We start from the raw sequence: 26,899 nt of genomic DNA, 5'->3' as shown, positions 1-26,899 counted from the left end.
AGATAGAAGGTAATTGAAATCATTTAAAAAAGTTTGCATGTGGTTTTTCAACATTCTGTTTCTTAGCGGTCCTAATTAGTTGTCTGTCAGTCTTTTTTCCACACATGACTAATTATTGTACAGATTAGCATGTGTTGCCATGAAAAGTACAGCTGCTCCTAACGGTGTCTGGTCCTTCTCTCAAAAGCGATTAAAATAAAAATAAAAATCCTCTGAGTAATCGCTAAGTGTCACTGATTTAAAGTAGTTCAGTGTTTTCCCTGAGAGATAAGAAATTGAGAGCAAAAGAATGCAAGCAAACAGAGAGCAAGGGAAGAAAGCGTCCGAAAAGCAGAGAGATGGAAGCAAGCAGAGAATAAAGCATCTATTCTGGGGAACTAGAATTATTAAAATAATTGGCCTTTAATACATAGCTTTAGCTTGCTGCTGTGTTTGTCGGGACACCAAATGGCTTTCACCTCAGAGACTGTTCTAGTACTGTCAGGGGCTGTATGGGATTGCCTGTCCTCTTTGTGGATGATTTTATCACTATTATTGTTAAATTAGATATCAAAGTGCATCCTGTTTACATGAATTAATCCATCCAGACTTTGCTGCCCTCCAGGCTTCTAAAGTAATGTTTAATTTTAGTATGCTTCCTGCTTATTCAGGATTTTTGGAGTCAACAATCACACGGATTTTTACATAACAGAAAAAAGTGCTTACACTAAACTATTGACTCTTTGCATTAGGGAGGATACGTTTCTTTCCTACTTCATAGTTGAGCTGCAATATTTATTTTATTTAATAGCAATTAAGAGCATTTTGACTAAAAACAAAGAGCACTGAACACAAAGAGCTGGTTTATGGATAAGACTAAATATAAAAATCAGATTGTCAATACCAACAACAACAGCCACAGCAAGACACCAACAGAAAATAAAAATAAACTGACTTGATGCAGTCAGGGAACCTGCAGAGCACACAAAATACAACTATGAAAGCTTGGTGGTCTGTGCACATAAGAGTGCTAAAGTCATCCTCCAAAGAACCTAATGTTTGGAAAATTGGTCTCCTAGAAGCCACCTAATCTGAATGCCATAATCTTTTTTTACTTAATTAACTATTTTTGTTCTACTTTACATTAAGTTTAAAATTAAATGCTATCATCCTGTTGTCTGACTTAACTGAAAGCACTTTGTCAACTTCAGCTGTTTCAGTTTAAACTGATATATTTATCCAAAAGATAACATGAATACAACTTTTTCTAATGCTTGCTTGATTGACTTTTAGCTGAAATAAGTTTAGAAATGCAAGTACAACAATGCATTTGAATGGGAAATTCTGTTTGGGTTTGTTTCTATTTGAATTTACTAACCACATTAAATTAGATTTTTAAACCTTCTTTCAGTTCATCCTGACCTTTATTAGACCTTCTCATATTTTTTTGACATAGACCCGGGTTTTAGCTCTTGCCTAAAGGGCAGATCCAAAATGTAATCAGAGAAAGAATATGTACTGCGGCCATACATTCAAGTTACTTAAACTCACCAAGAGGCCAATTTCTTTTAATATCTAGATGATCCCCCTAGCTGAGATAACCGAGTTCTAAAACATTGCTTACAATATCTATGCTGATGACATTAAACTTTTACAATAACTACTTAGCCATTGTGCATTACAATCATATGTGAGTCAGTGTGTTCAAAATACCCATGAGTGGATGTGTCAGCAATTCCTCCAGTCATTGTTTTTAACCTCCCAAAATACAAGGTTAAACACCACAGGGCATGCCAAAAACCAAAGCGTTATCACGGACCTCCTGAACACAGAAACACTGGTGCATGCATTTAGTTTCAATTTTGATTGTTTGCAAAAGAATAGCATTTAAAAGCTTGATGTTCTATGAAGCACTGAATTGTCTTGGGTCTAAATGTGTTTCAGAGTTGCTGGTAAGCTTTGAACTACAGTCATATTTAATAATTTAGAATATCAATTTAAAGTTCATGAACTTCAGTAACTGAATTTGCTAAGTGAAAGACATTATATAGATTAATTACACACAGACTGATGCTTTCAAGCCTTTATTTCTGTTATCAATGATGATTTTGTACTTCCAGCTAATAAAAACACGGCATTTAAGATTAAAATATTACATCAGCCAATAAAAAAATTAATTTTCAATACAGAAACATAGGCTTAATGAAGAATATGTTTAATACCCGCTTAATGGTAATTTATAAAGGGGGCTTTTAGTCTGACAAAGAAGCCTTGTCTGAACCCGTATTCTAATTTATTGAATTTGACTGTATGCAGACCCCTTAGAACATCTTAGACCTGTTTATTCCAAATTCCCAGAACCAGAACTAGATAAAAGGAGGCAATATGTACATAGTTTCTATGCTTCTCAGCTCTGACACTAACTCTCTGAAAACAAAAGATGCACAGAAACAATTGGCACCTTTTAAATCTGAATTGAAAACATTTCTAGTCAGTGCAGCTAACCCATAAAAGTACAATTTTGCTTTAATAGGTGATTGTTATCATATATTCTGTTTTGTTTTATATCAGCAATTTGATCATTGCTATCTTTTTAAGCAATGCTTATATTTTAATATTATGTTACTATTATTGTTTAAATGTAAATCATGTCTTTAATTATCGTCATATCTGTTCCTTTAACTTCCCTGAAAAGCAGCTTGAATTAATTCTGCATGTATGGTGCTATACAGATACACCAGCCTTACCTAAAACAAAATAACAGATAATCTGGCAAGGACAGGAAGGTTTTAAATCAGTTAAAGAGCTGGACATTTCCCTCCCACAAACTGTTTAACGGACAAAGTGTTGATGACTACTGATGCTTCTGTAGTATTGTTACATAAAACAGCCAGGTTTTTTTTTTCATGTGAATGTGTCAGCACCTTATGTTTTCTTCCGTATGGATGTTCTTCATTTGTGTTGTACCAGTTATTTTTTCTCTTCTTGTTGGTTATCTCAGATCGTGTGCTCATGAGGTCATCCATGCTGGTCCTGTTCCTTGTCTTCAGTGCCCAGGCTGTGGCCACCATTAGAGGGGTCTCTTGCAGAGCCACAACAGCACAACAGAACAATCCCACCTCCATCCCCACTGTGGACCCTAAGCTCTTCAGGAAGCACCACTACCTCTCACCAAGGGTGCTTTTTAGCTCACAGCCCCCCGACGAGGAGCCAACAGGGGAACAGGGTATCAGCAGGAGGTCTCGAAGGCGAGCAGGGCAGCCTCAGCACCGGGGGGTGTACTCAGTGTGTGAAAGCATTAGTGTCTGGGTGGGCAACAAGACCAAAGCCACAGATATCTCAGGCAATGAGGTGACAGTGCTCCCAGAAGTGAACATAAACAATGTTAACAAGAAGCAGTATTTCTTTGAAACAACGTGTCACAGCACTCGCTCTGGAGGCTCGGGCTGTTTAGGAATTGACGCGAGGCACTGGAACTCCTACTGCACCAACTCGCACACTTTTGTACGAGCGATGACTTCATTCAAGAACCTAGTGGCATGGAGGCTCATACGCATCAACGTAGCATGTGTGTGTGCACTCAGCCGCAAATCATGGCGGCAGTGAAGACTCACCACTAGGCTGCCACACAGAACACCATTTAGACACATTAAAATGCAGACAGGTGTGTTTCTGCATATAACTTATCACCAAAAACCTTTCACCCTCTGCACAAAGTAAGTTATTATAGTATGTTTATAAGTATGAGGACTGCAAGTATACACACCAGACCTGGGTCAAACAGTACCAGCAAGTAGTTTATAGCTACTGAAGTGCTAACAGGATTGTGAAAGTGTTTTATTCAGCTGTGGTTTACAAAATAACCAGTTTGTTGCGATAAAAGTATTGTTTTGCAACTTCAAAGCAGTAGATGAAATATTTTCTACAGCAGAAACTTTGAAGTTCAACATTTTTTTGTTGTAAAAACATTTCTTAAAAAAGATCTATAAAACTACAATTAGTGGCATTTATTGGCAATACAATTTATGACACAAATGTTTAGGATCATCAAAAACCTTTTAATATCAAACAAAGATAATCAGAGTAAATATAAAAAAACTGTTTTAAAATTATGATTTAATTTACAAAGGTCTTCACACTAACCTGGCCTTCTTTGATTGTTCTCCTTGTTAAATCAAAAAATTACCAGGTTTAACCCCTTTTTTATTCATATACCTAGCCACACCCAGACTTGATTACATACTGACTCCAGTGAACCACAGGAATGGCCAGCCTGCTAAAATTATTTTAATAGCCCATTGACAACTCATCCAGGACGTCATAAAAAACCCAAAGCAACATCTAAAGCCCTGAAAGCCTCACTTGCATCAGTTAAGGTCAGGGTTCTTGATTCAACATTAAGAAAGAGACTGGGCAAAAATGGCATCCGTGTGAGATTTCCAAAGCAAAAATTATAGCTAACATTAAAAAAAAAACACAATAAATTCTCAATGATGCCCAATATTATGTGAAATGAAGAGATAAAGGTTACCCTTGTATGTGTCCCATTGCAATTGACATAAAACTAAAACAGTATTTACAAAAATGATCATAGAGTCTAAGACCTTTAATAACTTAGCTACTCCCAGTAACTGATGGAACCAAAAATCCTGAAGAAGAATGTCCGGCCATCCGTTTGTGAACTTAAGCTCAGGTTCATTTGAGTTTTGCAACAGGACAGTGATGCAAAATGTACCAGCATAGTATGCTTTGCATGATTTGTTTGATGGTCATATATATTTAAATGTGACAAAAACGCAAAAATAGATGAAGTCTATCAGACTGGTAAAAACCTTTTCACATTACTCTATTTGTATAAGCTTTATTGGTTCCTTACCTTGATTGTTGTGTGAATCTAGGCTAGTGTGACAGCAAAAAGGGTGGAATAATCTATGGTCTTTAGCTCATTTCTTTTCCATGAACTCATTCAAAAAAATTCTGATGGTAAGGAAAGGAGAGGAGAATTTTTTTTTAAGACTAACAAAAAGAGAACAGCACTGAAACTAGAATCCAACCATTCAGAAGCTAAGCAGTGATGTAGGTATTTGTAGTACTGCAACTTTTAGCATTCAAAGAAAATAATTAAGGGACAGAACAGATTCCTTTATTTCACAGCAGATGGTTTGTTGTTTTCTCTACTGAAAGAGCTGCATAATCGTTAGATTTTTGGAAAAAGAAATAAACAGTATTCAACTGGTTGCAGCTTTTTACCATTAGATATCACTTTGTCAAACTAAATTAAATGCAATATGAAAATAATATACATGTTTAATCTTTCAAAATTTTAAGCTACACTGTAAGAGCTTTTTTAATCTCCCAATTTCAAAATGTCACTTTTACAAAAAAATGGCCCAAGACTAACAGGAACTTTAAGTTATTTCCAAATGTCCATGATTACTGACTGCTCAAGAAAGAAATGGAAGATACTAATAAATGCACAGAGTACAAGATATAATTTTAATCCAGGAGCATTTACACCGAATTCAACTTTCTTATGGCATTTTGAATGATTTTGATTCTAATAAAACCACAAAGCAACTATGGAATTAGCCCCATATTTGTAGATGCCACACTTGCCCTGCTGCAATTTGTAAATTAATACATATTTTTACAACTGACAACATTTTATATCGGAAAAAGAAAAAAACATCCAGATTTGGACAAAGAACCTGGCTTGTAGACCAAACCGCAGCTGCACTGTCAATCACAGCTTCTAAAAACACAGCATTTTGGTTTACAGGTTCAAGTGACTGTAGCTTCCACAAAGCAGAGGCTAAAATCTAGCCAGTAGTAGCTGAGCCAGTAACACAGTGAAAGGCCTGTAAAAGTTTGGCACAGCAACACGGTCGAACTGCTTGTAATCATTTCTGCCTCGCTGTTGACCGTCTTACAGAAAGGCGTCATGCTGAGAAAGAGTAATAAAACTATTCTGCTGATACAATTTAACCCAGGTCTGTTAAAAGTTAAGATTTGTTTTTTTATAAATAAATAATTGTGTTTATACTGTTATTTATTAAACATATACAAACATGAACTGTGCATTTCATGAAGTTGTCCCTGCATCTAACAGGAAACAGTACAATACAATGTATACAGTTATGCAGCTTTTGTGGAAAAATACAGCTAAAATCCACATGCTGTCTTTTAACAGTCATTAAATTAATTTATTGCTTCAGCTGGTAGTTATATATATTTTTCTCGTCATCATTCTACAATCGATATTAAATAACTGGTTTTAGAAACAGACATTAAAAAGAAAGACTGCAAATGATTCATGAAGCCTACTCACTGATTATATCATGACCTAGCATATTCTTTGTCTTGGCAGTTGCATTTCGCTGTTGTCAGCACACAACAAATTGTACTACTGGCATTTACTCAGTATCAATTGTGATTGTTTTTGGTTCCCTGCCTAAAGTTTTATCACAACTTGTGTTCATGAGCTTGTCTTGTTGGACTTGAGCTTGGAGGCTCAAGGAAAACTGAAAAGAGCAGATGAAAAGGAAAAGAAGGTGTTTTACAAAAAGCGTTTAAACATTTCTACCTGCCAGCCATAAATGCAGTTTTCATGCCAAAGTTTATAAAGCTTAGCACTGACTTCACCACAAAAGCTGCTCCTCCAAAACAAAATGCAACACTTCTCCCTAGTGGACAAAGGCTGGAAGTAAAACTTGTCAGAGATGGACCTCAATGTAAAGGTCACTGGCCGTAGCATGCAGAAAACATTCTACAGTCTATAGATTAACTAGTCCTAGCTGAAAATACAGTCTAGATGCTAAGATGAGAAGTCCAGGAGTCGCCATAATCAAGATGTTTCCTAACTTACTAAAACAACTTGAGAGGAAATTAAAGAAATCTTGATTTGATTGGATTTCTTCCTGTGGGCTCCACATAAATAAATAATATGCCTTAAAAAACTATTAGGTCAAATTAAATTTAATTAATCAGATATAATCACAACAGTTACATTTTCAAATTTCATATGGTAACAAAGAGTTTGACAAATGTGACACTATTTTAAATTACCATGCTTGTTTAAAATATAGTTAGCTCTAGAACATTTTCACATTTTGTCTCCTTACAACCACAATGATTATTATTGGAAGGAGAGTGATTCATGGTTTTAAATATATTTTACTAATTCAATTCAAATTTCATTTAAAAATATTCTATTAATCCCAAAGAGAAATTAAATGTAGCTCAAAATTGAAAAGGTTTCTTTAAAGAGCACATTAAAAATACTAAAGTGTGGCATTTGTAATCAGCCCTCAGAGGGGTTTTGTAGAACCACCTTTTGTGGCTATTCCAGCTGCAGTTGGATGGAGAGTATCTGTTATCTTAAATTTATTATTTGATTCAGGTTTGGACTTTCAATGGACGACTTAAACACATAAATATATGCTTTGATTTAAATCATTGTATTATAGCTCTGTCTGTATGTTCATGGTCGCTGTCCTTCTGTAAGGTGCAGAACCACCGCAGTCTCAAGACCTTTGCAGAATCTAACAGATTTTCTTCCAGTTTTGCCCTGTATTTAGGAGCTCAGGTGGTAGGAGTTTGTCCTGTAATTATCGGGTCGCCGGACCCTAGCTCTGTCCGTCTCAGTCGTTGTGTCCTTGGACAAGACACTTCACGCACCTTGCCTGGAGATGGTGGTCAGAGGGCCCGGTGGCAGCCTCACTTCTGTAAGTCTGCCCCAGGGCAGGTGTGGCTGTGGCTACATTGTAGCCCACCTGTCAGTGTGTGAATGGGTGGATGGATTGTAGTGTAAAGTGCTTTGTGGTCTCTGGGGACTTGATAAAGTCCTATACAAGTGCAGGCCATTTACCATTTAATCAACATTTCCATCTACCCTGACCAGCTTCTCCATTTCTGCTGAAGAAAAAGGAAATTAGAGCATGGGATGTCAGGTTTACGTGTAGTGTTACACATCATCTGACCAGAGCAGCTATTTCAGCATTTGCTCCGTTCCCAACATGGCTTTTGGCAAATAATAGGACTTCTTGCCACTCTTCCATAAAGACAGGTGGAAGAATCAGTAGATTCTTCCACCTGAGCTGTGGAGCTCTGCAGCTCCTTCAGTGTTACCATGAGCCTCTTGGCTGCTTCTCTAATGCTCTTCTCATCCGTTTAGGTGGATGGCCATGTCTTGGTAGGTTTGTACTTGTTTCACAGTCTTTATAATTGTGAATGATGAATTTATTAATTAGGCAGCTCAATTTAAATCAGGGTATAAGAGTAAAGGGGCCTGAAGGGGCATGGCACACAAGCAATGTGTCCTTTTCCTTCCAATTTGGTTGAATGCATTACTTTCTGTTGGTCTACCACATAAAATTCCAATAAAAACATTCTAGCTGTAGTAACAAAGTGTCATGTGATAAAGTTTTAAAAAGTTAAAAGGTTATGAACCTTTGCAAAGCACTAAACCTGACTGGATATATTCAACGTTATTAATCCTAGTTGAATGAAATAATATGAGCCCTCCAGGTTTTAGAAACAGTTGTCAGTCGTGTGAGTCTAACCAAAATTAATGGACATCGTTGACATTTTGTACTTTGTCCACTAGATGGTGACAATTAAATTTTGGAAATCCTACTCTTTTCATCATTTGCTCTCTAAACCCAGACAATTTATAGAAACGTATTGCCAATGTATCCATTAGAAAATAATGTACTCTGACCCTGCAAAAATGTATTTAATGATGGGCCTAGTGATAGAACACTGGTTTCTTCTGACACAGGTTGTCTATAGACACCTTGACTGTAACTCACCAATTATTTCAGATTAAATAATTAGATTATGCTGATGCAATTTCAAGTGCAATAATTATTTTACCATAATCAAACTTCCTACGCCTGATACCTCTTGGATCATGAAGATGACTCAGTTGCACCATGTGGCGAACAGATTACACCACAGTGCCTAATTTACATGTGAATTACAGCAAAGAAAGTTGAGGAGGATGGAGAGAGAGTGACTGGGAAGGGATAGTGGGATTTTTACTCCATTAAACCCAGAGGATATCATTTCAGCTTGGGTATTTTTGCTAAAGGATAATTACATGACAGGACTGGATGATCAAACTGATATTAGTTTAACATTTAAGCAGTTGAAGGATTTTACATATTGAAAATCATTAGTCAGTTTGTCAGCTTTGTAAAATAGGAATCTATTAATCCTTAAATAAATAAAAGCAGTGATAATAAAAGCTGGGCAGTGATGTGATATGTCCCGTGATCCAGTCAAACTGACCCTCAAACAGTGGGGTCGCTGTTTCCCTCCCACGTCATTACAGAAAACAAAGGCAGCACAAACATGAGAAGCTTGGATGTCAGAGTGGGTGAACCCGTGCTGACCCCATACAATACTGCAGAGATGACAAAGAAGAGCTTTAGTAATGGGCCATATTGGTCTTTAATGCAGAGAAATGGCTCAGATTCAGACATAAAATGTTCATATATTTTCTACAGTCTTAAGCAGGTGTTAATTTGTTTTCTTTTTAAAATGAAATAAAAATGTTTATATTGGACAGAGGATATTCACTGTAAGTTAATGCAACAGCTACAGTCTTAACTCAGAACTGCATGAGTAAAATTACAAAAAGTAAAGAAAAAGAATTTCCCCCTTTGTTTTTTTATTTTTATTTTAAGCACATTGGACATTGTTATCAGGAACAGAAAACCTTCTTAGATTGAAATCAAATTATGCTTGATATATGTGAATAAATATAAACAACGGGAAATGAAGAAAGCATGTGAGAAACCTGCTAATTAACATAAATTGTAAAGCCAATGAAAATGTGATTGCTTAAAAGTAATGTTTTTGATGCATTTGGTTGAAATGGAAAAACAATAAACTCTTCTGGAAAATGACAAAACAACAGTTCAACAAGGAATTTATGATAGAGCTCTCCGATTTAAAGCGAACCGTTTTTACAAAAGTTTCTAAATCCAACTCTGTCATCAAACAATGTGCTAATCCTGAAAACAAAACTATGAATCAGGGCAGGACCCAAGATATTTTGAACAGAATCAGACTGTCTCCCAATCATGACACTATCATTACCATCAACAGATAAAACACATTCTTTAATTGTTTCTGCAGGAAAATCACACTTGGCAGGAATTGAATCTGGACCGAATTGAATTCCTCATTTGAAGACTATAAATATCTTCAGCATTTAATGGAGATAGACTTGGTTTATGTAATATCTGTGTTAGTCTGTGTGTAAAGTGCACACAAAACTATATTTTCATAATAAACAATGATATCAATGACTCTTGAAGGATAGTGCAGTTTCGCAATGATTAACCTTTGCTTCATTTCAAATGATATACTGTCCTTACAGTGCCTCAAATTGTGTCACATTAACACCAAAAGATTTCATTGGATTAACCAACAGAAAGTTGCACATAACTGTGAAGTGAAAAGAAAATAATTATAATTAATAATAAAGATAATTTTCAAATTATGCTCCTAAGTAAGATCCAGTGCAGTGCATTGCTTTAAGTTATCTCCTAATTATTAATCAGAGTCCACTTGTGTGCAGCATAATGCCAATAGGATGCATATGACTTCATATACAGTATGTAAGAGAACATTGGTGAATGTATTACACACGTCAGACATAAAGTTGTGGGAACGTTTAAAGCAGGGTTGTGTTATACAATGACATCCAAACTCTTAGACATCTCAATGAGAAATGTTCAGTGCATCATCCGAAAATGAAAATAGTATGGCACAACTGTAAACCTACAAAGACATGGCCATCCATCTAAACACACAGGCCAAGGCCAGGCGTGGAGAGGACTGAACACAAGGGAAGCCAAGTCCATGGTAACTCTGTGACAGCTGCAGAGATCCACAGCTCAGTTGGAATAATATGTTGACAGGACAGCTGTTTCAATTCAGTTTAAATAAACTTAATTCAACAGACTTTGTTAACCCCAAAGAGAAATTAAATGCTGCTGTAACTTAAACTATCAATTTTTTTTCAAAGCTTCATTAAATTGATGATGGCTGTTGGGAGGAAGGGTTGTCTGTAGCAGCTTGTAATACAGCAGACCTAAGGAAGCCTCTGACTGAAGACACTTGTTGCTGTATGGCAATCTCATTAAGAGGATGCTCAGGTTGTCAATAATGTTCTTTATTTTATCGGCATTCTTCTTGCACAATCATCTCGAGATGCTCCAGAGCAGTCCCCAGAACACAACCAGCTTCTTTTTCACCCTGTTGAGCTTGTTAAGTCGTCCTTTTTCTGATGCTGCTTCACCAACAGATGATGGTAGAGGAGATTTCACTCTCCACGACAGATATTCAGCATCTTGTTGCAAACACTGAGGGACCTAAGCTTCTTCAAAAAGTACTATCAACTGCTCTTTCTTGTATAAAACATAAAAGTAATGTTTTATACACCACCTTCCCCTCTTTCTCTCTTATGATGGAAATAATGTTTGTCATATTGATGTTTCTCCTGATATCCACAATAATCTCCTTTGTTTTGTTTACATTGAGAGTGAGATGAGTGTCTGATTTTATTTGTTGTGTTCTCTGCAAATCTGGCTTTCATTAAAGAGGGGCAAGAGGAAAGTCAATGTTAAAAAAGAACCATAAGAAGTCCCATCTGCAGCTTGCCACAAGAAAGTTGAAAGTGGAAGAATGTGATCTGGTCAGATGAGACCAAAGCTGAACTTTTGGGCCTAAATGCAAAACCCTACATGGTGAAAAAATAACATTGTACATCACTCTGAACCCACCACCCCCACTGTAAAACATGGTCCTGGCAGCATCGTGCTGTGGGAAGGATTTTCTTCAATAGCAAAACAGGACAAAACTAGAACAAAACCTGGTTATGATTCGCACCTGTTTGTGTTCCCTGTTGATTGCACTCACATGTTTTCTATGTAACATGTCCCTTCTCAATTGTATATAAGTTCCTGGTTTCTGTTTCCTCATTGCTGGATTCTTCCGTTGATCTGTTCCGTTGCCTGACTCATGTTTCTTGTGTTCCTGTATCTCTAGGTTCTCCAGTTTTGTCCAGAAATAATTTCCTCATCATGCATCTGTTTTAGTCCAGTTGCAATTTGGGTTCACAACAACCTCGAATCATGACAGTTAGAGGCTCCCAAAGGTTTGAGGTTAAGGGCTTTACCTGGAGCTGTAGAACAACCTTACACATACAGACAGTGCTTAAATGGCTCAGATCAAAGTACAGTTGTGTAATTAAAAGGTGCAGCCAAAGTCCATACCTTAATTTAACAGAGAATCTGTGGCAAGAATGGAAAACTGAAGTGTTTCAACTCGCTCCTTCCAGGCTGACTGCATTGCAATTTTGCAAAGAAGAATGCAAAAGACCTTCAGTCATGCAGCTCAAATGTCCAAAGCTGTTAGAAATATACAGGGGTTGGACAATGAAACTGAAACACCTGCCATTTTAGTGTGGGAGGTTTCATGGCTAAATTGGACCAGCCTGGTAGCCAGTCTTCATTGATTGCACATTGCACCAGTAAGAGCAGAGTGTGAAGGTTGAATTAGCAGGGTAAGAGCACAGTTTTGCTCAAAATATTGAAATGCACACAACATTATGGGTGACATACCAGAGTTCAAAAGAGGACAAATTGTTGGTGCAAAGAAGCGTACCACCCAGACTGTTGCATGCCCAGAGTGAAGCATGGGGGTTGATTAGTGATGGCTTGGGCTGCCATATCATGGCCCAATACTTGTGCTAGATGGGCGCGTCACTGCCAAGGACTACCGAACCATTCTTTAGGACCATGTGCATCCAATGGTTGAAACATTGTATCCTGAAGGCGGTGCCCCGTATCAGGATGACAATGCACCAATACACACAGCAAGACTGGTGAAAGATTGGTTTGATGAACATGAAAGTTAAGGTGAACATCTCCCATTGCCTGCACAGTCACCAGATCTAAATATTATTGAGCCACTTTGGGGTGTTTTGGAGGAGCAAGTCAGGAAACGTTTTCCTCCACCAGTATCACGTAGTGACCTAGCCACTATCCTGCAAGAAGAATGACTTAAAATCCCTCTGACCACTGTGCAGGACTTGTATATGTCATTCCCCAGACGAATTGACGCTGTATTGGCCGCAAAAGGAGGCCCTACACCATACTAATAAATTATTGTGGTCTAAAACCAGGTGTTTCACTCTCATTGTCCAACCCCTGTACTCTAAATCACTTGCAGCTCTAACTGCAGTGAAAAGAACTGATTCGGGGGGGCTGAACATGCTTGGCTCAGTGGTCAGATTTTTATTTATAAATAGGTTAGATAACCGTATTATTTTCCAGTTATTTTACAGTTATGCAACACATAGTTTTATAGGAAAAAGGCAGTACAATTTGAGGTTGTAACATAACCAGATGTGAAAATTTTATTAAATTCAAGAGATATCAATAATAATAATAATAAAAATAAGAGCAAATAGCTTTTGTGACCAGTCAAAATATTTCACACAAGTCAGTGCATCCCTCTATTTTTGCCCAATCGCATATTTAAGTCTTTAGATCAAATGTTTTCCTCTTTCTTGGGGAGTTTAAGGGCCCCTAGATTGAGACTCTCTCTATTGCATCAATTCACCTCTAACGGGGGTCTTTCCCTATACCAATTTTTTTATGTATTACTGGTCCTCATATATTCAGAAATTGACTTACTGGCTAAATTCGCCCAATTTGACTTGGTGTAAACTTGAAATTCAATAAATTTTTCCATCTTTGTTGGATTTTAGATTTCTAATTTATATGGATTAGACATTCGATTTATTTCTAACTCATCCCCCTCAGCTTTTTTCCCTTGGGTTTATATAGGGTTTTGTATGTTGTAATTTGTTCCTTAAAATGGTTGGAGAACGCTAATGTCATGTAAGGCGTAGGCTATATGATGTGTACAACTTTGTTTAATCTCTTCACAAACAAACAAAAAAAAAAGAACAAGAACAGATGTCACTTCTCTTTACAACCCTGATTAACACAGATTGTTAATTAATGTGTGGATTTAGTAATAACGACAAACTAATTTCTTTTACAAATGAGGGCAACTTAAAAAAAAACATATAACGGAATAATTTATCACTGGCCGGGCCATTAAAGCCAACGTCAAACAATGGAAAAACCTTTAAATGTTTTCCTCGGGGTCCCCAGTGGACTCTGATGGCCACCTCCTCGGGAACACTCGCATCACCATTGGGTGGTGCAAGACGGCGCGCAGCTTCACTGGCAGCCTGAGCAGCTTGTGCGCATGTTTTCACATAGACTACGGGGCAGGTCTTCATCATTGCATGGGCTGATGTTCAGTGGGAAGAAGCGGCGGTTTGCAAAATAAAATAAAAAATAAGAAAAAGGATACAGATCGGACAAATTGATAAATCAGGCGCCATCATGAGCAAAGTGCAAGGCGGGATGAAATGCGTGAAATATCTGCTTTTTTCCTTCAACTTCATCTTCTGGGTGAGTCCGCGCTGAAAATGGATTTGCACGGAGACATTTTTGTTGATATTAATAAACACTCAGATGTGTGCTCATTCGGGTCCTTTGTGTTTAACACATTACCGTAAAGGCAGCAGATTTTCGTCTCTTTTAAGAGAAATTATTGTATTTTCGGCAGGGGGAAGAAAAAAAACAGTTGGTGCGATTGTGATCTACTTCGCCTCGCAGCGGTGTTTACATGTTCAATATTTATGGCACGTCATAATATGCATACAGTTAGTTTATACGTTTTTTTTGTTTGTTTGTTTTTTATTGAGAGCATAGTTTAAGAATTTAAAAGCGAAAATATTTCTGCAGATCCTTTTGGTGCACCTGTTCAACCCACACAGACTCTGAGTCTGCTATACCTTCCTACCTACTCCAACCAGTCCTAAAACACAAATAGTGATCTACTTTTCATTGTATCTGGTATTAAATAGCGCTGAAGTAATATAATAGCCTTTTTATAAATTATCTATAAATTGCTGTTAATTGTTTATTTGGCAGAGACGACCTCAGACTTAATAGCCCACACCTATATTTAGAAAGATGGATGTTGAATATAAAGCACTCTGTTCATTTTGCAGCACATACTCTATATCAGAGCTGCACTGTGTTGCTATTTTTTTCAACACCTACGTACAGCATATAGCAATTTTAGTAGATGTATTCAGTTTGAAGAATATGCTGCACAGATCAGGTTTAGATGCACCTTTGGCTACAGTGCACTGAATTTTGAGTCACTACATTGTCCCATCATCTGACATGAATCAGCTGCTACAGCCTACCTGTCTGGAGTCAACCAAGGCCTATGTGAAAAAGTAATCAGTCGTTATCTAATTATCAATAAACTGTGGGTAACCATATTTTTGTGGAAGGCTGGCCTATATTTTCACAAGCCAGCCCAGGTCTGATTACTGCCCTGTTGAAGAAATATATATAACCTTCAAGAACCGATGAGAAAAAAAAGTCACTGACATCTATCAGTCTGGAAAAGGATACAAAGCAATATCTAATGCTTTTAGACTCCAAAATGAGCACAATAAGAGTCATTGTCCAGAAATGGAGAAGACAACAGTGGTGAAACTTCTAAAGAGTGGCTGGCCTACTAAAGTGTCTCCAAGAGCACACTGATAACTTAGAAGGTCACAAAAGAACCCAAAACAACATCTTACTGGGCAGAAATGGCATCTTCTGGAGAGTCCCAAGGTCAAAACACAATGGCCTGTCTCAAAAGGGTTTTGGAGTGGGCTAGACAAAGTCTGGGCTTAAATCTAATGCATCAAAGAGTGGATCAAGTGTAACAAGAAAGCAAAAACAAAAGAAATTCTTCAGGGGGAAAATACACTTTCAGAGTACTTTATTTTTATATATTGTTTTAAATAAATTGCAAAGAATGAAAGAAAGTTTCTGTATTAAGGCTTTTAAAATAGAAATAGGCTTTTATGTTTTCCTCTTTTGATATTCAATCTGTTGTGCCACAGCCTCAGTTTTTGTTGGAATCAGTTACATGCTCATTTGATTATGCTCCTGTTTTAAATTGAATTAATCTACTATTAGTTGTAAATGCAGAACTAGAGCTACAATTTATTTGTTGCTCGTTGAGAGAGGTAAATCAATACAGATCCAAAGGCAACTGCCGGTTTTGGTTGTTAGCTATGGGTACTGGTGTTTTACTGTTGAATGATACAGTATATATGAGTTTAAAGAGACAACATTGAGTCTGTGCTTTGTAAGATGATCTCTTGTTCCACCCTAAACTGACAGCAGCCTCTTTGTTTTTGCCATTTTGGGACAGAAAGGAGAGCTCTTGTGGTTGGAGCCAAAGGAGGCGTACAGTGCGTTGTCATTTTGGGGTGCAGAGCCAACATGCAGCCAATGCCAACGTGAGTTACATCACCAAGGCGCTGTGAGGCTGGCACAACCAGTGGCTGAAGTGCACCCTGGGAGATTACTCCCTGATCTTCTTGTTCTGATATAATAGTCCATGTAGACGCATGAGATGCTGCAGCAAGAAGTATAATCTTCTTTTATCAATAACGTATAATAAGTTATTCAGGTGATACTTTATTCTTAGGCTTCAAAAGAGTAGGAAGAATGAAAAGAAAAGGCAGAAATTAAAACTAAAAAGATTTAAATGTGCATTTTATGTTAGGAGATTAAAGTTGAGAAAAAATAATTAACACAGCGTTTATTTCAGGTCTTTCTTACCCAAACCGCAGTGAGGATTTACAGGAAACATACTTGAACTTTTTCTTTTCAATTTCTTTCTTTTAACAAAGCCAATTTCATTGAATAGATGAAGCGTTAACATTCCTGGCACAACCCTGTTTTGAATAAACAGAAGGAAAAACAAGCAGTGAGCGTCAGTAGCCACTTCATTCACGAGACAAGAGCAAGAGCGCCACCTGCAGAGCTTTAACTAACAGATGATAATTCAAAGAAAGTAGAGTCAGTCAGCTTTTTTTTCCCCCAGTTCTAAAATTATTTAATTCTGACCTTTAGTGCCCATAATCACACATCCCAATCCCCCGTGTCAATATCTGATAACACAGCAGTGGCTAATATGGAAAAAACTCAGAAACATCTAAGCACACATTCAAACTAAGACTTTTAACTGTTATAGAAACGGTAAGTACAGTTTTCTCATGATTGTAAAACAAAGAAAAAAGATAATAAGCCTCACAGTGTAACGTTTAACTAATTTCTAAAGGTATAATGTTTAAAATAAAAAGAAGTTCTTTCAAATCTTCATTGTTATTTACTTATTTATATTAATAACAAAACACAATTATTGATTTGAGAATACCATAATTTTACAGTTGTCGGGCTTGTTGGTGCTGGCCGTCGGACTATGGCTACGGTTTGACCCTCACACAGTGGATCTCCTGACAGGCGATGGCGCTCCTGATACCTTCTTCATCGGTACGTCATATTTTTTCATCCTCCTTTACCCCCTTACCTCTCTTACCTGTTGCTGAAGTTGTATTAAATTCCATTGTACCAAAGTTCAGTGCATTTGCAGTCAAAATGGAAGCATTTTCAATATAGTTCTATGTTTGAAGAAGGCAGCATATTACATTTAGATCTTGTCAGTCAAAAAAACTGCTTTCTTTGGTTTTACATGTAAAACTTAGTATGTTACATTTAAAACTAGAAGGAATCACTGTAAAACCTTCAAGAACAATTAAATAAATGACTTTTCCTTGATATGTTTACCTGTTTTCATGTCAGCTTGGCATAAATGCCTGATCCGTTTAACTATTTGACGTCAATCAGATTTGTTTCTGAATGCATGGTTCTTTTTAAACCAAGAGCATATTTGGAACAGCATGTAACCGTAAGCTTGATCATAAAGTATTCATATTTATAACTTCAACCTACAGTACTTACTATGTTAAACCTGAAAATTGAATCTTAACTTATTATTTATATGATGTCACTGGTCATTACATGAATGAGATAATTATATCACATAGTAATAAAAGGGGTCTGGTAGTAAACCAGGCAACATCCTACTTTGTCTTTGGCTGGCAGAAAAGCCAACCTGTATCAGAGTACAGGAGCAAATCCCAGAATGTCAATAGTTACAGCTAATAAATCCCAACATTTACTTTCTTAGATTAGAATATTACATAAGACCAATAAAAAAGCATTTAAATACAGAAATATTGGCTTGCGTAAAGGTTTTTTATCCGCATATTCGCACGCATAATTTATTGAATATGACTGTATATAGACATGTACATCTCAAAAAAACTTGAATATCATGAAGTTCAATATTTCTTGTCACTCACTTCGGAAGGTGAAAATCATATATCGATTACACATAGAGTGAAATATTTCTAGCCTTTATTTTTTTTATAATTTTGATGATTACGGCTTACAGAAAATGAAAAACCAAAATTCAGTGTCTTAGAAAATTTAAAAATTACATTTAAAAAAAGGATATTTTAAACACAAATGCCCAGCTACTGAAAAGAATGTCTATTGGGTCTGGTGTCTTTCATCTTTTTGACAATACCCCATAGATTCTCTAAGGGGTTCAGATCAGCCGGGTCAGTCAAGCACAGCAACACCATGGTTATTGAACCAGCTTTTGGTACCTTTGGCAATGTGGGCAGGGACCAAGTTCTGCTGGAAAATGAAATTAGGATCTCTATAAAGCTTGTCAGCAGAAGGAAGCATTGGAGTGCTCTAGAATTTCCTGTTAGATGGCTGGGTTGACTGTGGACTTCAAAAAACACAGTGGACCAACACCAGCAGATGACATGGCATCCCAAATCATCACTGACTGTGGAAACTTCACACTTGACTTCAAGCAACAAGGGTTTTGTGCCTTTCCACTGTTCCTCCAGACTCTGGGACCTTGATTTCCAAATGAATCGCAATGTTTACTTCTAACTTAACAATGCAGATGAACTGAACTATCAAAACAACCCAGGCTTCCATAACACCTCAGCGTACCACTGGCTATTAACCTCTATGCTATGCTGCATGACATTTCTGTTTAAAATATACTTTTTTAATCTTATGCAGTATTCAAACTTTCTGAGACACAGAATTTTTGGTTTTTATTAAATGTAAGCATACTCTTTCAAATTACAAGAAATAAAAGGTGTAATAAAGTGTAATAAATGTAAATGTTATATGAGTTTAAAAATATTCAAGTTTTCCATAATATTCAAGCATATATAAGTGTCCTTGAATGAGAGTTTGTTTGTAAAACTCCCACTAAACACACAGTAGATTATTAAGACATACAGTAGGGAAGACAAGTGGCCCTCAGTGTTCAGTCCTCAGTACAACAGGCTCTCTATTTCTTGATCTGTGTAGGACCGCAGGCTTTGAAAGAAGCCTGTTCTTATTCTCCCGTTTAGAGCATGACCTAAAATGGTGATTTCACTTCATCAGCTCCCTACTGTGCTGTCATGGAACTGGTTGCTCCCTCAGGAGCAGAGGAGCAGGTTGGGTTTTTCAGATGAAAACTCTTCTGTAGTCTCTTTCTTTTGACCAACATGATATCTGTTTCATGCAGAAGCTGGTGGAAATTTAAATGGGTAAAAATCACAAGACACGTAAATCCAGCTTAGCAGAATAAAAACATAAGACCAAATAAAAAAATAACACACACAGGCACACACACATGCACACACACACTATTTAAATTTAGTTTATGCAAAGTCATAGAGGTGAATGAGATAATATTTTTACAGTGTGATTACACGCAAATATCCAGACACTTGTCAGTTAAATGTATTTGCACTCCAGCGCCTTATTTTTCAACTAATTTTTGTCTTTATGCACTGCAGCTGTATTAGATTGCTTTTCTTTCTGCATGTTTCACCTGTGGCAACAAATAGCCCCCTAGCTAAACCATTTTGACTAGCTTAGTTCTAAGTGATGGCCTAGTTCGTTGCTCATCAGGTGTGGTCTAAGAAGCTTCTCATAATGGATAAAAAGCAAAGAACTCTTTCAAGAGCTTTACAACCCTTATTCTTGCTAAATACAGGTCCTTCTCAAAATATTAGCATATTGTGATAAAGTTCATTATTTTCCATAATGTCATGATGAAAATTTAACATTCATATATTTTAGATTCATTGCACACTAACTGGAATATTTCAGGTCTTTTATTGTCTTAATACGGATGATTTTGGCTGAGTCTGGAGTAGAAACATCCAGAGCCACCGTGCACAGGCGTGTGCAGGAAATGGGCTACAGGTGCCGCATTCCCCAGGTCAAGCCACTTTTGAACCAGAAACAGCGGCAGAAGCGCCTGACCTGGGCTACAGACAAGCAGCACTGGACTGTTGCTCAGTCGTCCAAAGTACTTTTTTCGGATGAAAGCAAATTCTGCATGTCATTCAGAAATCAAGGTGCCAGAGTCTGGAGGAAGACTGGGGAGAAGGAAATGTCAAAATGCCAGAAGTCCAGTGTCAAGTACCCACAGTCAGTGATGGTCTGGGGTGCCGTGTCAGCTGCTGGTGTTGGTCCACTGTGTTTTATCAAGGGCAGGGTCAATGCAGCTAGCTATCAGGAGATTTTGGAGCACTTCATGCTTCCATCTGCTGAAAAGCTTTATGGAGATGAAGATTTCATTTTTCAGCACGACCTGGCACCTGCTCACAGTGCCAAAACTACTGGTAAATGGTTTACTGACCATGGTATCACTGTGCTCAATTGGCCTGCCAACTCTCCTGACCTGAACCCCATAGAGAATCTGTGGGATATTGTGAAGAGAACGTTGAGAGACTCAAGACCCAACACTCTGGATGAGCTAAAGGCCGCTATCGAAGCATCCTGGGCCTCCATAAGACCTCAGCAGTGCCACAAGCTGATTGCCTCCATGCCACGCCGCATTGAAGCAGTCATTTCTGCCAAAGGATTCCCGACCAAGTATTGAGTGCATAACTGTACATGATTATTTGAAGGTTGACGTTTTTGTATTAAAAACACTTTTCTTTTATTGGTCGGATGAAATATGCTAATTTTGTGAGATAGGAATTTTGGGTTTTCATGAGCTGTATGCCAAAATCATCCATATTAAGACAATAAAAGACCTGAAATATTTCAGTTAGTGTGCAATGAATCTAAAATATATGAATGTTAAATTTTCATCATTACATTATGGAAAATAATGAACTTTATCACAATATGCTAATATTTTGAGAAGGACCTGTATACTCACGACATTGGTTCCAGATGTTTTTTCTCAACTTCTGAAGGTTCCAGTGATCACCACAGGGGCCATAATCCAGAAGCAGAACATTATTTCACCATAAGGTAGCTTTGACCAGGTGCTCTCACATAGGAGTCTGAACAACAATCAGAGGAGTGGTCCAAAAGAAAGGGCCACTCTTAAAGAGTTTCAGAAAGCTTAAAATTAGCAGGTACAGTTTTATTTTTATGAAAAAGCATATTAAAACTTGTTTAATATTTACTCCAGAACATTTATCTTGTGAAATACTGAGAGAATAGAGTGACGGCTGATATGACCAAACTCTAACTCTTTAAATGTCTTCACACTCACCATGTGTGGAAGAGAAACGGCACTGCAAATTACTACAAAAACACTATACTAACAGTGAAATTGGGAGGTGAGAACATCATGGTCTGGGCCTGTCTTTCATCCTGTGGTACTTGCAGACTTTTCATAATCAAAGAAAGAATGAGTGGAAAAATGTACAGTATCACCATGACTCTAAAGATAAAATGAGGGTGGATTTGTCATCTGGACTATGACCCCAGTCACACAGCCAAGTAAACTCTCAGTCGGTTTCAGAGAAAGAAAATAATGTCCCAGTCAATAACCAGACTTGGATGTAATTGAAAATCTATAAATTAAACTGAAGCTCAGAGTGCATAGAAGATCCCCCTCCCCAGAACATTCACAAAAACACCCGAACAACAATGACAACTAGTTTATCCATACACTGACATCTTGAAGATGTTCTGATCTCTTTGGTGGTTATCAACATCTGGTTTGAATTTCATATCAGTAGCCTCATTAGAAATGTATTTATTAGGATAAACTCTGACATGTTCAATACGTTTTTCCCTGTTAGAATGTCAGTCAGTCATTTTCCTATACCGCTTCTTCCATAGTGGGTCATGGGGAAGCTGGTGCCTATCTCCAGCAGTCTATGAGCAGGAGGCGGGGTACACCATGCACAAGTTACCAGTCCATCACAGGGCAACACACAGACAACCAAGCACACACTCATTCACACACCTAAGGGCAATTTAGAGAGACCAGTTAACCTAACAGGCATGTCTTTGGTCTGTGGGAGGAAGCCGGAGTACCCGGTGAGAACCCATACATGCACAGGGGAGAACATGCAAACTCCATGCAGAAAGACCCCTGGCCGGGAGTCAATCCCTGGACCTTCTTGCTGCAAGGCAACATTGCTACCAAATGCACCATGGTTAAATTAAAAAATCTCCCTGGTGCCACATCAACGTTTACATAAATAGAACAATATCATTATGTTTAAATTGATTTTTGTGAAAATCGTCCCCCTTTATACTGGAATCAGAAACCTTGTTCTTATGTTTGATATAGAAATATATTCGTCTTTACCTGGAAGAACAACATGCTAATGAATAGTTTTGTCATCAAGCCAAAACACCTCTATGGAACCCTTCCTCTTGGAAATGTAATATGAGGAACAGTTTATGTTTCATCTATGTTTATTTTAAAGCTTTAGAAATCTGGAGTAGTCTCAGTGAATGAGTCGGAGCATGGTTAGAGGAGGCATCTCAGCATCTTAAATGACTTAGAGTTATACAGTGCAAACACATTTTACTGTTCTCATTTTATGAAATTAGATCCAAGCTGAATGACACCTGGAGCAATTTAAATATCTTTTTTTGCAACATGGTGTGGAGGATCAGTCGCAACTAAATACATTTCATTAAGTGCTGAAAACAATAGTAAGGTATCACCCCTCACAATTCACCTCAGGCAAAGGGCGCAGACACAGTGCTACCTTACTAAGACAAAAGGACTGCATTCCCTTTGGGTGATTCACTTGCCGTTCTGTCACCTCTGCACTATCCAGTGTGTACACAACCATCCCGTGTGTATATAAGACAGGGACAGAGTTTAACTAAGAGATTATGCAGATGTTTACACTTATTAATGTGTGTTTCTATTTGATACCTGCTTTAAAAACCACCAGGGCTGCTTGGTTGATATCTGCGAGATGTCACTGGTTTCACTAACAGGAAGTTCTATGAGGAACAAGTATTAAAATCATGGTTCTTCTGTGTGTTGACACCTTTTACATACAGTGGAAGCTTTCTTGGCCCATTATATATTATGCTGCATATCCAGACAACTTGCTTTAACGCAGTTTTTTTTTTTTTTTAATATAATTTTTTTCAGCACTAGAGGCCTTTATTTTTGATAGTAGGCAGACAGGAAGGAGGGGCAAAGAGAGGGGGAGACATTTGGCAAAGGTTGCCAGGTCTGGGATTTGAACCCAGGACGGCCACTTCAAGGACTATAGCCTCTATATGTGGTCGTGTACTAACCCCTACACCACCAGCGCCACGCCAGCTATAATGCAGTTTAGTCCATGCTTTTATCTCACTGTATGTCAGCAGTCTACCTACTTGCCTTTACCTCCCCTTTTGTTCGACAACAGGAAAACAACAGCTTGTGATGGGCCCTTGTGGATTAATTATATTGCAGCAGTGATTAGGCTCTAACCATGGACCTCAGGGAGCAGGCTGGTGTATAGTTGCAGCGTAGAGGACTCAGTAGTGAAGGCTGGGACCACAGGAGCAGACAGAGAAGGTGACGTCAACCCGACTGAAGACAAGCAGAGACAGTCAAGGTTTCCAGAATTTAAACGGTCCAAAATTTGATTTGCAGTTTTACCAGATTGTGTCTGTTTCACTGCTTCAGTCTCCAAGACCATGACAGAACAACGCCTAAAACAAAACAAAAATCACCAACACATCTAGAGAATACGCTGAAAACACACTCATTTCAGTTTTGCTTTTAATTGAACTGAAGGTCAGCAAAGACTCTGATCAAACCTCATGTTTTCATCCAACAGGGAAGATCTTATGGCTATATTTGGAGGTGCCAAAACCAGGTCATTTTAGTGGTTCCAAATGTCAAACAGTCCCAGCGTCTTCCAATCAGATGTCTCTTTTTTTCTTTTGATTTTAGATACGTTATTTACAGTCTATAAGCAGTGTAGCCAAACTCTTCACAAACACCCACATCCTAAAAATAATCTATTTTAAAAAAGCAATCAACCTGACAGCTAGCACTTATCTCCATAGAAAGCTGTGAAATCCTCCGTGAAGGAGTAGGCTGATAATCAAACTGAGAGGTGGGACGCAGCTCTGAAGTTTTGAGTAAAGACGTTTCCACCTACATGTTTCTGCTGTTTCTCAAATACAACAAACAGACTTTTTACAAACCTCCCCAAAGGTAAGAAGTCACGTTGGGTGGTGCTGCCATCATCAGGTGAATCTGTGAACTGCAGGATAATAAAAACCTAACAAACACTGAATGCTCTTTCTGCAGCTGTTTACATCCTTCTCGGTGCAGGAGGCCTGATGATGGTCGTCGGGTTCTTCGGTTGTTTTGGAGCTGTGCGGGAATCTCAGTGTCTTCTCGCATCGGTGGGTTAAGATGGTCGAAAATGATTCCATGATAGTATTGTTTCCCTATCCCAGTGTTGCAGTAATGCAAATCTTAATCGTATTTTTTTTGTTCCCCAACAAACTGCACAAGGCGTAATCCTTCACTTTAAATGTCTATGGAGATTGATTTAATCTGTAGTTTCTTTTGTCATGTATTATAAGTACTTGAACAATGTTCATGGCACCTTTAGTACATTTTTTCCATGTTGACTTTTTTGTTTATTTAAAATGTTGACAAATAACTTAAAAGAAAAAAAAAATAGATGGACATATTTACAGATTGTGTATCTTCTACAAAAGTATACAGTAATTATTTTAAAAAGAATCTTTGTTATAATGTTGTGTCCAAAGGTAAATCATGTTACGCCATAAAGGATCTGAATCCAGCTGAAGAAAAAATAAATAAATAAAAATCTTTGCAACAATAAGCATTTTTTTCCATTTCTGCAGTTCTTTGCCTGCCTTCTGATCATCTTTGGAGCAGAAATCACTGCTGGTGTGTTTGGGTTCTTGAACAAGGAAAAGGTAAAATAGTTGATAATTAACCAGTTGCCTCAGTTTGTCAAAAGGGGAATAGCAAATCACTCTTTCTGTCCTCTTTTGTGCTATTAGATTGCTGAGGAAATCCAGAAATTTTATAGTGAATCCATGGCTGATGATAACCTTAATGGCACTGTCATAGCAGTAATTTACCACAAAACTGTGAGTACAGCTTAAATGTTGTTCCTTTGCTTTCTTAAGACCTGAAGCATCCACATAAACATATTCCTTTACCTTTTGCATGTACAGCTGAATTGCTGTGGAGGTTCCAGTTCAGAGAAAAACCAAGCATTGTGTGCTGACGTGCCAGAGGACACGAGGGTAAGATGACTGTAACACTTAATAGCCACATGATGGAAGCATAGCACCGATTCTCAGTGAAGACTTTAGACCTGAAGATATACAGTATTCCTGCTTATTTGTTAAACCTTTTTTGAGTCTAGGACTGCCTTACTGCAATAACAGACTTCTTGGATGGAAAGCTGCAAATTATTGGATATATAGGGATTGGCCTTGCTGGCATAATGGTGAGAATTTGGAAAACCTTCACCTTTAACACATTAGAACAAAGCTTCTAAAATATTTATCTAAAGATACTGGTTTGTTGTCTTCATATCATAATCCATTTGGTGCTTTAACTTGTTACCTAATTATGTTTGTTTTCAGATTATTGGAATGATCTTCAGCATGGTCCTGTGTTGTGCTATCAGGAACAGCAGAGAAGTTATATAGATGGTGGGATGACCCCCCACCCAAACCACCCACACCCACTCTCCCAGCAACAACCAGACCCACACATGCGCGCACAACCCTTTATAATCAATGTATCCATATGGGTAGAGCAGTTCTACAGTTGCATTTTGGTGGCATTCTTTTAGATCAGACTGAAGGGTGGGGAGGTTAACTGCACAGACTGCATTCAACACGATACGCTGGATCATTTCAAACCTTCCCCATGAATTTACCAGCCCAGAAACACTGATTTATTTCTCTGTTCTTTTCCATTCTTACTGCTTCGCTTTTTAGCACAACATTGCAACAATCCCTGTTATTAACATGATTTTGTTAGGCTGCTGGTGCTCTGTAGAGTTTGTCGTACTGCGCTGTAGCTACAACACAATACACAAGGCCTTCTATGACACAAGAATGTTGTGTTGGAGGATTATTGCTGTAAATACTGTATCCTGTGCATTCATTTGCTTTTTTTGGGCCTAATTCTCGTCATACTTTGTTTGATTAAGAGTTTTGAGGACTAGCCTACCTTTGCAGTGTGAATTTCCATGTAGTGCCTCTTTGAACCTCTTAAGTCATAGTCAAACCTCCAACTACTGAATTATGTGTGCATTTTTCCTATATGTAATATGTACATAACAACTGTGCTTGCTGTTTGCCTCCACTTTTAAGTATTTCTACTGTAAAGCACGAATGTAAACTCAAATTGTCCAGGAGGTTTCATGAAGAACTGCCCCTTTTGTAAATCTACAAATTCTTCCGAGAGGTCAGTAATATGTTGTGCTTAGCTCTTCTTGAGCATGTTTAAACTGTAACAGTAAGCTAGTTTGCATTTTGTGTGAATTTGTGTGGATGTAAATTTTGTTAGGTGTGCCAATAAGATGTGAAATAGAAAATAATACAGTTTGTCATTCTGTTAGTGATAATAAAACATACTGGGTGCTCTTATTGATTTGTTT

General features: G+C 37.7%; 2 protein-coding genes across 2 annotated transcripts in view; both read left to right on the top strand.

Moving 5' to 3' along the window:
• The window catches only part of ngfb (nerve growth factor b (beta polypeptide)), a 36,165-nt gene extending 30,113 nt beyond the window's left edge, over nt 1-6,052 (top strand). The window contains exon 3 of the mRNA XM_047348255.1: nt 2,981-6,052. Within this exon, the coding sequence (XP_047204211.1) occupies nt 2,992-3,585 (594 nt within the window). The 5' untranslated portion in view covers nt 2,981-2,991 and the 3' untranslated portion in view covers nt 3,586-6,052. The remainder of the gene's footprint in view (nt 1-2,980) is intronic.
• An 8,163-nt stretch (nt 6,053-14,215) lies between these two features.
• On the top strand, nt 14,216-26,888 carry tspan2a (tetraspanin 2a). The gene is made up of 8 exons (XM_047346490.1): nt 14,216-14,483; nt 17,324-17,426; nt 24,550-24,647; nt 25,119-25,193; nt 25,281-25,370; nt 25,458-25,529; nt 25,652-25,735; nt 25,875-26,888. The coding sequence occupies exons 1-8, from the start codon at nt 14,415-14,417 to the stop codon at nt 25,938-25,940; spliced, it is 657 nt and encodes a 218-aa protein (XP_047202446.1). The 5' UTR covers nt 14,216-14,414; the 3' UTR covers nt 25,941-26,888.
• Nucleotides 26,889-26,899: the final 11 nt, after the last annotated feature.

The sequence above is a fragment of the Girardinichthys multiradiatus genome, chromosome 20, assembly GCF_021462225.1.
Source record: "Girardinichthys multiradiatus isolate DD_20200921_A chromosome 20, DD_fGirMul_XY1, whole genome shotgun sequence".
NCBI classification, from domain to species: domain Eukaryota; kingdom Metazoa; phylum Chordata; class Actinopteri; order Cyprinodontiformes; family Goodeidae; genus Girardinichthys; species Girardinichthys multiradiatus.
Note: the sequence above shows the minus strand (reverse complement) of the source record. Positions and strands in the feature narration are given on the sequence as shown.

Coding starts and splice junctions, on each gene's coding strand:
- tspan2a (XM_047346490.1), top strand. CDS start 14,415: ATGAGCAAAGTGCAAGGCGGGATGAAATGCGTGAAATATCTGCTTTTT. Junction 14,484..17,323: donor CCTTCAACTTCATCTTCTGG/GTGAGTCCGCGC, acceptor ATAATTTTACAG/TTGTCGGGCTTGTTGGTGCT. Junction 17,427..24,549: donor TCCTGATACCTTCTTCATCG/GTACGTCATATT, acceptor CTCTTTCTGCAG/CTGTTTACATCCTTCTCGGT.